Below are 13,315 nucleotides of genomic sequence, written 5' to 3'. Positions count from 1 at the left end.
TGAATTAATTGCCATACTTGCCTCCCTGACACGACTGTCAACGATAGTGTTTGCTCCACCAAAGAAAATTGTCGTCCATCGAAAATTACCGTCGATAATCCCTAGCTAAAGGTTTTATCGGAAAACCCTCGTACGTGAACATTGCTTGGTAATATGCCAGCAAATAGATTACTCATCAGTATTATCAACATACCTTCATCGACAGATACTTGTCAGTAATGACTTTCACCAAAGAAAACGGACTAATACTCATTGATTTTGTAACAACGTTTAGCAATATTTATTCTACATAGCTCCTCTTCCTCTCACATGCAAGTGAAATTTGTGTGTGAATTTTCACGTTTATTAATAATATCACTTTCTTCTTCCTCCATGGTAAATGTTGACCAAGAAGGATGTACCACATAACCTCTCGAGCTCTTGTATTAACTTCAACATACAGAACTTCCCAAAAAAAAATCTCCTAGAAGAATATCACTAAATCATGCCAAACCCATGATTGTTGACTAATGCATTACGATCACGCTAAACCTTCCCAAAAATCTGCAAAACAAACTTTGTTAGCCTCGCCACATATATGAGGTTTTTCTTGTGACCAGCCATGCATGCACATGAGAATCAATATTCATTCCCCAAGAGGGACGATGAATGCAAAGTTTCGTAATTGCGTATATGTAGTAGATGAATTATGGTTGCTGTCCCTCTCATATGGCCGTGGGCTAATGTAATCAACGGTCTAATTGTTTGTGTTCTGTTTAACAAATAAACATTCCTCTAGTCATGTGGACCCTCCTCACCGCATACGTAGATGTAACAGAATTTCCGGACGAGTCGAGTACTCATGGAGTCATGGGTCTGTGGGTTGAGCCTGGGTGAAATTTGTTCTACATAGTCCCTCACAAGCAAGTGAAATTTGTGTGTGAATTTTCATGTTGATTAATAATTTAAAATATCATTTTCTTTGTCCTCCAAAGAAATGTTGACCCGCGTGATTTTGGAAAAAATGGGAGTCAATTGCAAATTTCTTTGACCAAGTAAAAGACGTCTTTTTTTATTTTCAATAGTGATCCCACACGTCTTACTTTTTAAAACACCAACACAAAACAAAAAAAGTTCTGGCACATTAATTTATTATGTCTGGCTTATTTTATTATATGGACTAATACAATATTATTGGGCTGAGGGGGTTTTGTGGAGGTAACCCTAACTGGGCTAGGCCCATTAGGGTACCATGATGGTGGCCATGAGGCTCCCTATATAAGGAGGTCTCCACCTCCTTATTAAGGGTTGTTGTTCTCAATAAGAGCCACCACCATAACCATTTTTGTGTCTGTAAACAAGAGATCCTCGAGATTTCTTAGCAGTCACCTCCACACCCCCAAAAACCATTGCAGATCTGAGCGGAGAAGAAGATCGAGTCGTGGTTCGTTCATCTCGAAGACCGGGGAACATCGTCATGGATCATGTCAGATTCATTTCATGTTTCTTCATTGGCGCCATCCGTGGGACCGGCAACGAACCACGTCTTGATTTTCGTCTCGGTTCTCAGATCTATCCGTGGGACCACATCGAAAACGAGTCGCATCTTCGACTCTCCTTTTCTGACTTCTAGATCTGCTTTTTGGAAGAACGAGAGGGTGAAATAAATCTGAAAACCTTTTCAGATGTGATAATTTTTCAGAAAAAGCTACCAGATTCGGACAATAATGCTCCGGATCTGTGACGGTTTTAATTAGATCTGACCGTGACGACCAGATCTACTACTTATTTCGGTGGCCAAAAATTCTCACGGTGCAAGATTTGCATTTTTTCCGGCAATACAGCCAAGATCCGGTGCAGAAATCTTCATATACGAGTTCATAATGCAAAAAATGAGCTTTTAGATCTGCTACCTTACAAAAAAAAAGGATGGTGCGGCCAGCTTCAATTGTCTTGTCATCCAGGGATGTCTTGTACAAAACTCATCAGAACAGTGCTGGCCAGATAGACTCCGCCTCCTTCTTCTATTCAGCTCCGTCGGGGCTGTCTCCGCCATCAAGGCGCCATACATGTGCGCCGCCGCGGATCTGCACCGCGCGTCCATCCATGAGCCCTGGCGTGAATCAACACCGCGCGTTATTGCGGACCATATAAGCGCTCTGGCTTTCCAACACCACCACTGTGACGTCCATTCCGCGCCCATAAGCAACAGTGCGCCATCATGCATGCGCACAGTCGAACACCCCGATACAATATATGAGCGCCACCGCAGATCGTCGCCGCGTCACCATGCATGCGCGTCACCACGGAAGAACAACGCAACACGCATGTCTGCTACCGCGGCACAACACTCCGCCACCACGCATGCGCCACCGCGGCACAATACATCGCCACCACGCGTGCGCCACCGCGGTTCGATACATCGCTACTACGCATGCGCCACCGCGGTTCCATACATTGCCACCATGCATGCACACCGTCGCGGATCAACATTCCGCCATCATTCATTCGCGCCACCTTGAGGCAACAGCGCGCCGCCATGAAACCAACAACGGCGGAATGCTCCGATGCCTTGCATGCACGACCCCGCGGATCAACGACCCGCCATCATGCATGCGCGCCGCCTTGGATGATGCATTCCGCCGTCATGAACAGGCGCCCTGCGGAACAACTAGCCGCCATGCATGTACGCCCACGGATCACGTTTTTGCTTCCATGCATGCGCCGCATCGGAGGAACACTCCTCGCCATGCATGCGCCGCCTTGGAGGAAGCTGCATCGGAGGAACACTCCGACGCCATACAAGTGCGCTGCGGACGAACTCTCCCGGCCATGCATGCGCCGCATCGGAGGAACACCCCGACGCCATGCATGCGCAGTGCCGAGGGTCAAGACTCTATTACCATGAATGCGCGCCGGCGGATCCTCTCTCCGCCGCCATGCATGCGCACTGCCGAGGGTCACTTACCGCGGGTCAACACCTGCGTGCCACCATGCATATGCGCCGGCGGGTCCTCTCTCCGCCGCCATGCATGCGCACTGCCGAGGGTCACTTACCGCGGGTCAACACCTGCGTGCCACCATGCATGCGCGCCGGCGGGTCCTCTCTCCGCCGCCACGCATGCGCACAGCCGCGGATCAACATTCCACCACCTATGGAAGATCCCGCGCACATGGAACGCAGCACAACTTAGAAAATGTTTCATGTAAAAGTTGTCAAGTTCGTAATCAAGGCTTTTTAAGCCATTATGAATAATGATACGCTCTATTTTTTCAAAACATGCGTTCTATTACCTTTTGCATACATGTTTCACACTTCCCTTTGTTAATTTTGAGCAATATGACAACATTGTATTGACATTAAACTAAAAATAAAACGAAGTAAAACATACATGCGCGAGCTTCAAGCTCAGACGCGTTAACGAGTTTTAACTCTAAAACGTTAGGGCCTTAGCCCAATAATATGAGCCTTAGCTCAAATTACTCATAGCATCCATCCTACGTATTGCGCAGCTGGACCATAAAAATACCTAAGCACAACTAAGGCAAAGCACATGCGCGCTCAACCCTTCGCCATGAATGTGCGCTCAACTCCCGCCATGCATGCGCGCTCAACTCTCCGCCATGCATGCGCGCTCAACTCCCGCCATGCATGCGCGCTCAACTCCCGCCATGCATGCGCGCTCAACTCTCCGCCATGCATGCGCGCTCAACTCCCGCCATGCATGCGCGCTCAACTCTCCGCCATGCATGCGCGCTCAACTCCCGACATGCATGCGCGCTCAACTTTCTGCCATTCCACTACCATACGTACGCACCGCCGGGATCAAGACTGCCACCATGCATGCTCGCCAGCGGGTCACCATTCCGCCGCCATGCACGCGCGCCCGCGGATCCTCAATCCGCAGCCATGCATGCGCGCCCGCGGAAACCACCATGTGAGTTCGAAAGACGACTCCATGCTTTTGGTTTTACGTAGAAGACTCCAACGCTATGCATGTGCACGCAACCCTCTACCATGCTTGTGCGCAACTCACCGCCATGCATGCGCGCTCAACTCTCCGCCATGCATGTGCGCTCAACTTTCAGCCGCTATGCATGCGCGCCCGCGGATCACCACTTCGCCGCCATGCATACGCGACCTTGGATCACCACTCCGCCTCCATGCGTGCGCGCACCGCAGATCAACACTCCGTTAGACGAACACCGATCACCGCGGATCTTTATGAACGCTAAGGGTCACTTACCGCGGGTCACATGTGTGTTCCTTAGAATAAATTCCAAACAGCTGGAGGTCACCCACACACGCATATCGGTGCTCCTCCATAACCACCGGAGCAACTAAAGTTAACAGTCTCGGAAGAACTCCGCCACCGCGGAAATATCCATGCTCCGCCGTGATGCATGCGCGCCCGCGAGTCATCACTCCGTCGCCATGCATGCGCGCCCGCGGAAACCACCATGTGGGTCGGAAGATGACTCCATGCCTTTGGTTTTGCGCAGAAGACTTCACCGCCATGCATGCGCACCCGCGAATCCTCACTACGCCGCCATGCATGCGCGCCGCGAATCAGCATTCTGCTGCCATGTATGCGCATCCGCGGGTCCTCAATACGCTGCCATGCATGCGCACCCGCGAATCCTCACTACGCTGCCATGCTTGTGCGCCGTGAATCAACATTCTGCTGCCATGTATGCGCATCCGCGGTTCCTTAGTATGCCGCCATGCATGCGCGCCGCGAATCAACATTCTGCTGCCATGTATGCGCATCCGCGGGTCCTCAATACGCTGCCATGCATGCGCACCCGCGAATCCTCACTACGCTGCCATGCTTGCGCGCCGTGAATCAACATTCTGCTGCCATGTATGCGCATCCGCGGGTCCTCAATACGCTGCTATGCATGCGCACCCGCGAATCCTCACTACGCTGCCATGCTTGCGCGCCGTGGATCAACATTCTGCTGCCATGTATGCGCATCCGCGGATCCTTAGTATGCCGCCATGCATGCGCGCCGCGAATCAGCATTCTGCTGCCATCTATACGCATCCGCGGGTCCTCAATACGCGCCATACTTAAAGGTTGGGAATCCTCATAAACCCATACGGCTACGCGCCACACTTAAAGGTTGGGAATCCTCATAAACCCATACGGCTACGCGCCACACTTAAAGGTTGGGAATCCTCATAAACCCATACGGCTACGCGCCACACTTAAAGGTTGGGAATCCTTATAAACCCACATGGCCACGCGCCAAACATAAAGGTCGGGAGCCTGATAATATCCCACATGGCCACGCGCCAAACATAAAGGTCGGGAGCATAATAATATCTCAAACGGCCACGCGCCAACGTAGGTTGGGCACACCTCATAATTTGCCCGAGGCTGGGAACCTTGTAATACATCCACTTTTAGTTGATATGTTTTTGCAGGTTCGGCTACGAGTTGCACAAGCACCTATGACATTGTTATTATTATCTGGCCGTTTGTGACTCCATTATTATTTTGAAGACAAGCCGGGATAGTCATCCTGCGTAGAAGAGGCCCTTGTGGGCCAGTCATTATCATCATATTATAGCTCATAAGCCGCAACTCGCGCATGCTTCATTATTTTATAGCTCTGCACCATTATTATCATAAGGATCACAACATGTCACCATCATGGAGAAAACCTCTCAAAACTCAAAGACAATAAAGAAAAGGCCGAAGAAAGGGGAAAAAACCGCCTCATATCCTAACACACCTTATGAAGTCCAGCGCTCCACCTAAACGCTTGCACGCCTAGGAGCAACACTGGACTTGGGGGGCTTGTAGGGGTATGGTACTAAACCCGGCTTACGACCTTAATTTATTATGTCTGGCTTATTTTATTATATGGACTAATACAATATTATTGGGCTGAGGGGGTTTTGTGGAGGTAACCCTAACTGGGCTAGGCCCATTAGGGTACCATGATGGTGGCCATGAGGCTCCCTATATAAGGAGGTCTCCACCTCCTTATTAAGGGTTGTTGTTCTCAATAAGAGCCACCACCATAACCATTTTTGTGTCTGTAAACAAGAGATCCTCGAGATTTCTTAGCAGTCACCTCCACACCCCCAAAAACCATTGCAGATCTGAGCGGAGAAGAAGATCGAGTCGTGGTTCGTTCATCTCGAAGACCGGGGAACATCGTCATGGATCAGGTCAGATTCATTTCATGTTTCTTCAATGAGGTTTTTCTTGTGACCAGCCATGCATGCACATGAGAATCAATATTCATTCCCCAAGAGGGACGATGAATGCAAAGTTTCGTAATTGCGTATATGTAGTAGATGAATTATGGTTGCTGTCCCTCTCATATGGCCGTGGGCTAATGTAATTAACGGTCTAATTGTTTGTGTTATGTTTAACAAATAAACATTCCTCTAGTCATGTGGACCCTCCTCACCGCGTACGTAGATGTAACAGAATTTCCGGACGAGTCGAGTACTCATGGAGTCATGGGTCTGTGGGTTGAGCCTGGGTGAAATTTGTTCTACATAGTCCCTCACAAGCAAGTGAAATTTGTGTGTGAATTTTCATGTTGATTAATAATTTAAAATATCATTTTCTTTGTCCTCCAAAGAAATGTTGACCCGCGTGATTTTGGAGAGAATGGGAGTCAATTGCAAATTTCTTTGACCAAGTAAAAGACGTCTTTTTTTATTTTCAATAGTGATCCCACACGTCTTACTTTTTAAAACACCAACACAAAACAAAAAAAGTTCTGCCGATTTTTGCACTAACATGTAGTTTATGTTATAAAATAGTACGCGTCTTCAATTCATTAATTTATTCTTAGAATTTTAAAATGTCCGGACATGTATATATACTATAATAAGAGATATTAAAGTTTATGATTTTCTCAGGAAAAATCGATTATTGAATTTCAAAGTTATAAATTTATAATATATAATACTTGAAAATAAGAATCAGTACTTGGTAGGAACCTACTCGGATGAAACTGATTGGAATACTGATTTTTTTGTTCTAGGAGAGGGGCTGCCCCTTTATAGGTGACCGACTAAGCAAGGAAGCGAAGCAAGACGCGCCAGTCCCAAATAAACGTCGGAGAATCCGGGAAACGCGTCCTTACAAACATCGACAGTGGGTGGCAACGATTTCTTTTCCGAAAATAGAGAAGCCCAAGTGAGCCATGCAAGCCCAAAGTATAACAGAGAAGCCCAAGTGTGGACCATCCCGTATATTATACACAACTAGATGGGTGTCCGCGCGATGCTGCGGGAAATACATACTTTGGTAATCATATAGGTTTATGGGTGCTTGTTGTTTCGTTGTAACCGTGAAACCATTTATTGTTATAAGTAAATTCATTGTTATTATTTTAAACTCAATTTAATATCAAAGTACAAACGAAAATGAAACCTAACCATCGTTAATGGTTTGGTTTTGTTGAGTTTCTATTTTCAACGGTCTAGTTTCAGTTTTCGGTGACCAGAAACCGTTAATAATGGCTTGGCTCATAGTTTAATTTAAAACCATCAAAACCGGACGGGAAATGCATATACATAAAATTTTATTTTTTTAACAGAAAAGAAACTATGACAATATCATATTCAAATTAAAGAGAATTAAATGCTCGTTTTTATGGTACAATTTAAAAAAAAATATTAACGTACGAAAAAGTTATGACCATTTAAAAATCTTGGGAGTATTTGGGTTAAAAATGAAATTATAAAGAATAGATAGTTAAAAGATGAATGACCAAATTTATAACTATTATTTAAATTTATATTAGTTGATTAAAGTTGAAGGGAAAATGTTGTAACTATTTTGAAGAAAATAAAAAAATACGTGATATTTTAGACTAGAATGACTACTTTGTTCTCATTTTAGGTTGTACCATGTGTTTAAACATTTATAAATCTCTTAAAAACAAGTGTCTTAATTTGCCCTTCTTTCACACATTATATATAGTATAGATAAAACCAATCGTAAGATAAACAGGCAAAGTAAATAGCACAAGATAGGAAGGATTATAAACTGAAAAATATGCATATATTTTAACAGACTTCAAAATTTAGGTGTTTAAATATTTCATTTTGTTCAAACTTCAACCCCACACATGAGGACGTCTGACCACCAGCAATATGCCGGCCACCAATCACCATCCAGGAATGGTCAACAAAACCAGTTTTCTATTGATTTTTTATTAACAACATATTCCATATTTCCATAATGCTTTGTTTGCTCAAACCACCTGATTTCATAATACTTTTCTTTATTAATATGCCATATATAGCCCAACACTGAGGGTGGATGTGATGGCTGTTTTGGTTCTGTTCCTTGTATTATTCCTGATAAAACCAGGAACTTCACAGCCAAACAAAACCGAAAACAATAATATTAAAACGCCCATCAGATCGTTCTGTGGCCGTAACCCTCCGATAAATCTATCAAATTTTATTAACAATCGCAACTCTACCTTTACGGAAATAAGAAGACAGTTATCCAGCAACGGTGTCTTTTACGCAAGAGCGCAAAGTTTGTCCGAGGGGGACTCGGTGTTTGGACTCGCCCAGTGCAGAAACTACCTTTCTGCAGCTCAGTGTGTGGCTTGTGTAGACGCCGGGGTGTCCGAGTTAAACAGCTGCATAACTGGAAATGGTGCTTATACTTTCTTTGATAACTGTTTTGTCAGGTAAAGTTTTTTTTTTAATTATTTTTTTTTCATAGTTGATTAGTAAGTCAGTAACTAGTACTCCCCACATATGTTTTAGTAGAGTTATAGATTGTAATAAGCTCGTATGATTTGTTGTGCTATGAAGTTTCAGTTTTGACATTAAGCATTCAAGTATATCATTTTTCTTTTAAAAGATCAACATGTCTTTCTACCATTTGCCTTTGATCGGGCAAAGTTGTTAAACACGAGAAAGCTTGTTTAGATAATCAACATGTCTTTCTACCATTTGCCTTTGATACATTTGGTTTTCTGGCTCCAGAGGCTGTGAAATTTTTGAGTAGGGTTCAGCGCGTCGTACACGGAACCTCTTCAGCTTCTAGGTCCCAAAGCTTCGTTTTTAGCAGGATTGGCTTTGCTATTCAAAAGGGGGTTGCGGCGCAGCTTGTTGCCCCTTTGCCTGCCACTTTATTGTAATCGTTTTATAGTAAATTATATAAAATAGCTAATAACAAAAAAAAAGATCAAGTATATAATTTAATCTTCTAGTTAAAAGAAAACTGATAAATACTGTGTGTGGGAAATTGTTATGCTTTTTTTTATACTTTAATTGATAAATACATTGCAATATCATTCCAATAATACAACTGTATTGATAGTGATTGTTGATAATTTTATAGCTCTCAGATTATAAAAATGAAGGATTTAGTTTATTTGGTTGACCTGAAAAGTCTAGTTATAAAGAGAGAAAATATGCATTGTCATTTAACCCTTTTAGAAACAAGATAAACTAAAGAGACCCTTCATTTCTTCTTAATTTGCAGTGTCAATCATCAATAGACATGCATATAAGTACCAGCCCTAATTAGTGCTTCAACATGTATTTGAAGACTTGATTATAAGAAGAATATGAAGTGTATGATCATATGTTTAGAGACTGATAACTGAAAGAGAATTTCTATAGCGCGTACTTAGTTTTGTGCTTAATTATCCAGCATGAGAAAAAAAATGTAGAGGAAAAAAACAGGAGAGGTGTCTCAAACGAAGGATATAATTGATATTAGATATGCAAGTTTTGGTAATTGTTTGGATAGTAGTTGCTTCAACAAAGACATTGAAGCAACAGCATAGATGGTGATCAATAATTGTTTTAACTTTCATGGATTTCAAATCAGATTTCCCAAAAATTATCTTAACTATTAGGATTCAGGTAAAAGCTTATTAATTTGTTGAATGTGTACAACCTTTTGGTTTTCTGTAAGTTATCAGAGAGTACTTTTTTTTAATATAATTTCAGCACCCTTGGTAAAAATGTCTAAGAAATTCAAGTCATTTGTTTTCAAGGTATGCAAACTATGATAACTTCTACAATGATCCGAATGTCGTCGAGGATGCAGGCATCGGTCCACTTGGATTGTGTGGCAATCAGTCAGCATCTCAGCCAACAACAACCTTTACCCAAGATGTAGGGGGGATGTTATCAAATATAAAAGACGCTACTCCAAAAACTAGTAACTTCTATGTTGCATCCACAACCCAAATCACAAGTGATAATGCAACAGTGTATGCAATTGCACAGTGTGTTGAAAATATAAACAAGGGCATTTGCCAAACCTGCATCGATATGGCATATAGCGGTTTATTTAATTGTCTTCCTAGAACAGAAGCACGGTTTATCAGCATGGGCTGTTTTGCAAGGTATTCAGTGACTCCATTTTTCAGTGATAACCAAACAACATATATCGCAAGTTACTTAAAAGGTTACGCCTCACAATCTTCTTTCTATTTCTTCATTTAGTTTTTAGAATTACCTCGAGCTTCACATTTGTTAAGCTTCTAAATTTCATATGATCATATATATTAGGGAATTCAAGCAAGGTACCAGTAATTGCTGGAGCAGCTGGTGGTGTAGGTCTTCTTATTATCTTAATTGTTTCGTGCTTATTGTTTCTACGGTGGAAGAAGTCTAAGAAGACTGAAGAAGGTGATTAATTGCATAACATTCACTTAGTGTGAGAATACTAATATTTGACTAATCTTGTATGAGGAATCTACCAACACTCGGTATGTGAGGTTTGTACGCCTCACTGCTTGTGAGTGATAATGCTCATAGTGTTGGATATATCAAATACCATTTCCCCAATATATTTCTTAAAGCAATACTATATTAATTTTCATCACAATGCTGACCATGTGATGTCCTAGATGCACCGGAATTGAAGGGGGCCATAAATTACAATTACAAAGATCTGCAATTGGCAACCAATAACTTCAGTGAAGAAAATCTTTTAGGTAAAGGAGGTTTTGGTGAAGTATTCAAGGTAAAAGGATATACAACCTTTTGTATTCCGTTGCTTACATTAATCAAAATTATCCCATATTTGAACTATATATATTATGTTCTGTTTATATAATAGGCAATTTTTGAAGACAATGAGATTGTGGCGGTTAAGAAAATTAAAGTAGGTTATGCTAAAGCAAAAGAAGAATTCGAAAATGAAGTTAAGCTCGTAAGTAATGTTCACCATCGGAACCTTCTCCGTCTCCTTGGATGGTCCAGTGAAGAATCAAACCTACTTCTTGTCCTGGAATACATGCCAAATGGAAGCCTTGACAGATTCTTGTGGGGTAATTTGCTGTCACAAAACTTAAAAATTTCTTCACATGAAGATATTCATTTAGAAACAGTTGATATATACTAATAAATATCTTCATAATGGAGGTGTGAAAAGAGGGACTCTGAACTGGAAACAACGATACAACATAATATTTGGGATAGCTAGGGGTCTAGCTCATCTACACGATGAATTCCATGTCAAAATCCTTCATAGAGATATAAAGTCGAGCAATATTCTCCTTGATCATGATTTTCAACCCAAAATAGCAGATTTTGGGTTGGCAAGGTTTCAACCAGAGGATAGAAGTCATATTAGCACCAAGTTTGTTGGGACACTGTAAGTTAATTTAAAAAAGATTCTCTTTGATTCCACATAAAGAGTCTAATCAGATATTTTATTTTATCTATATAACATATTACCAGGGGCTACACGGCACCCGAATATGCCATACATGGTGTCTTATCAGATAAAGTTGACACATATAGCTTTGGAATCGTGGTTCTTGAAATCATTAGCGGACGAAGGTGTACTGACATGAACTCTGATAAACCATCAATGGATTACCTCCTGGAAGACGTGAGACAATCGCTTTCACAAATATCTCTCCACTTTTTTCATATTTCAATTTATCACTTTTTATGTGTCAACAGGCTTGGAAGTTGTATGAGAATAAAAAGCATGTTATGCTCATTGATGAGACATTGGATGTAAATGAACACAAAGAGCATGTGAAGCAGATTATTGAGGTCGGGTTGTTGTGCACTCAATCACCAGCTTCTAAAAGACCGACTATGTCAGAAGTTGTTTTGATGCTTCCAAAAGGCCTGCCATTGGGGAATAGACAACTAACCCGACCCACTCTAATTGATCATCAAAGACGGGTTCATATAGGATCCCCAAACAAGGGTAATTTTTCTAGAATGACAAATGAAACAGACGAGAAACTGCTGCTGCAAAGTATACAAGTATATGATGAAATAGACGTGATGGAGAAGGGGATGAATGTCGAAAAGCGCTAGTATATAATGTTGATCCGAGCCACATGCTATTAGAAAGAGAAAAACACCCAAGTTTGAGTCCTGTAGCTGTATCCGGGTGTGTGTTCGCCTCAAATGTGTAATTGCTATATCAATGACTACAAAAAGATATGGGAACTTTTATTTACTTATGATGTGATGGTTAAAGTTAATGAATTTCTGTTGTATTATATGATTGTAAAGTATTAGAGCATAGTTATCTTGACGTTTAGTGTAATAAGCAAAATTTTAAATCATTATTTAATTCATTTAAACATTGATAGGTTTAATAAAATATGTGACAAATAAAAATAATAGTAATAATAAAATAAAATAAAGATACGTAAAATTATGATAATAGAAATAAAAGTCATTACAATTTACGTGTTATATTTAATAAAAGAATATATATATAATATAATGATATACAGAAAATCGATACGTAATAAAATGAATATAAAAGAAACATGTAACATTGGAATTTGAGAATTAAGTCTTTGGATAGAGATCAACGAAAAACGTACATGAAGATACATATGAGAGCATGGAGACGTGGCTAGCTAACAATCGAGTCTATCATCATCTGTATTTATATCTTCGTCGCAAAGTAAAACGGGTATATATATACATGTCTCATAACTTCTAATTCCACACAATCACACCTTCCGACATTAATTCCAGCGGCCGTTCATCTTTTCGGTAAACCGAAACAAACCAAAACACCAAAATAGTACTCTTGTTCACTCTTTCCAGTCTATAGCCAGCCGGCAACCCCCTCCGCAGCCAACGTCACGACGCAACCGATGTTCACCAACAAACCGTTATTCGTCTCTAAGATAAGTTTTTCGACAACACTTGGCGATCATCGGCGAGCCAAAAACAAACTAAAATATCAACAAGATAACCACGCTACCTATATTCGCCTTGTTAGTAACTTTCGGTCACTTCGCCACCTCTCGTAGAATTGAAAACAGGTTTCCAGCCAACCTGAAACTTTTTCAGGCGACGGTTCACGTATCAAGCAAATGGAAATAAACTAAA

At 41.7% G+C, this 13,315-nt stretch overlaps 1 protein-coding gene across 1 annotated transcript; it reads left to right on the top strand.

The window, feature by feature from the left end:
* Positions 1 to 8,080: 8,080 nt before the first annotated feature.
* Positions 8,081 to 12,500, top strand: LOC143563784 (cysteine-rich receptor-like protein kinase 2). The gene is made up of 8 exons (XM_077051248.1): positions 8,081 to 8,661; positions 9,985 to 10,400; positions 10,505 to 10,624; positions 10,846 to 10,961; positions 11,058 to 11,268; positions 11,363 to 11,594; positions 11,681 to 11,834; positions 11,909 to 12,500. Exons 1-8 carry the CDS (start codon positions 8,285 to 8,287, stop codon positions 12,275 to 12,277), a joined length of 1,995 nt encoding a protein of 664 aa, XP_076907363.1. The 5' UTR covers positions 8,081 to 8,284; the 3' UTR covers positions 12,278 to 12,500.
* The last annotated feature ends 815 nt before the right edge of the window (positions 12,501 to 13,315 follow it).

Source organism: Bidens hawaiensis, unplaced genomic scaffold (genome assembly GCF_021521415.1).
Source record: "Bidens hawaiensis isolate Kalapana, Puna unplaced genomic scaffold, B.hawaiensis_p1.1 tig00021522_1, whole genome shotgun sequence".
NCBI classification, from domain to species: Eukaryota; Viridiplantae; Streptophyta; class Magnoliopsida; order Asterales; family Asteraceae; genus Bidens; species Bidens hawaiensis.
This window is presented reverse-complemented; position numbering and strand designations above follow the sequence as displayed.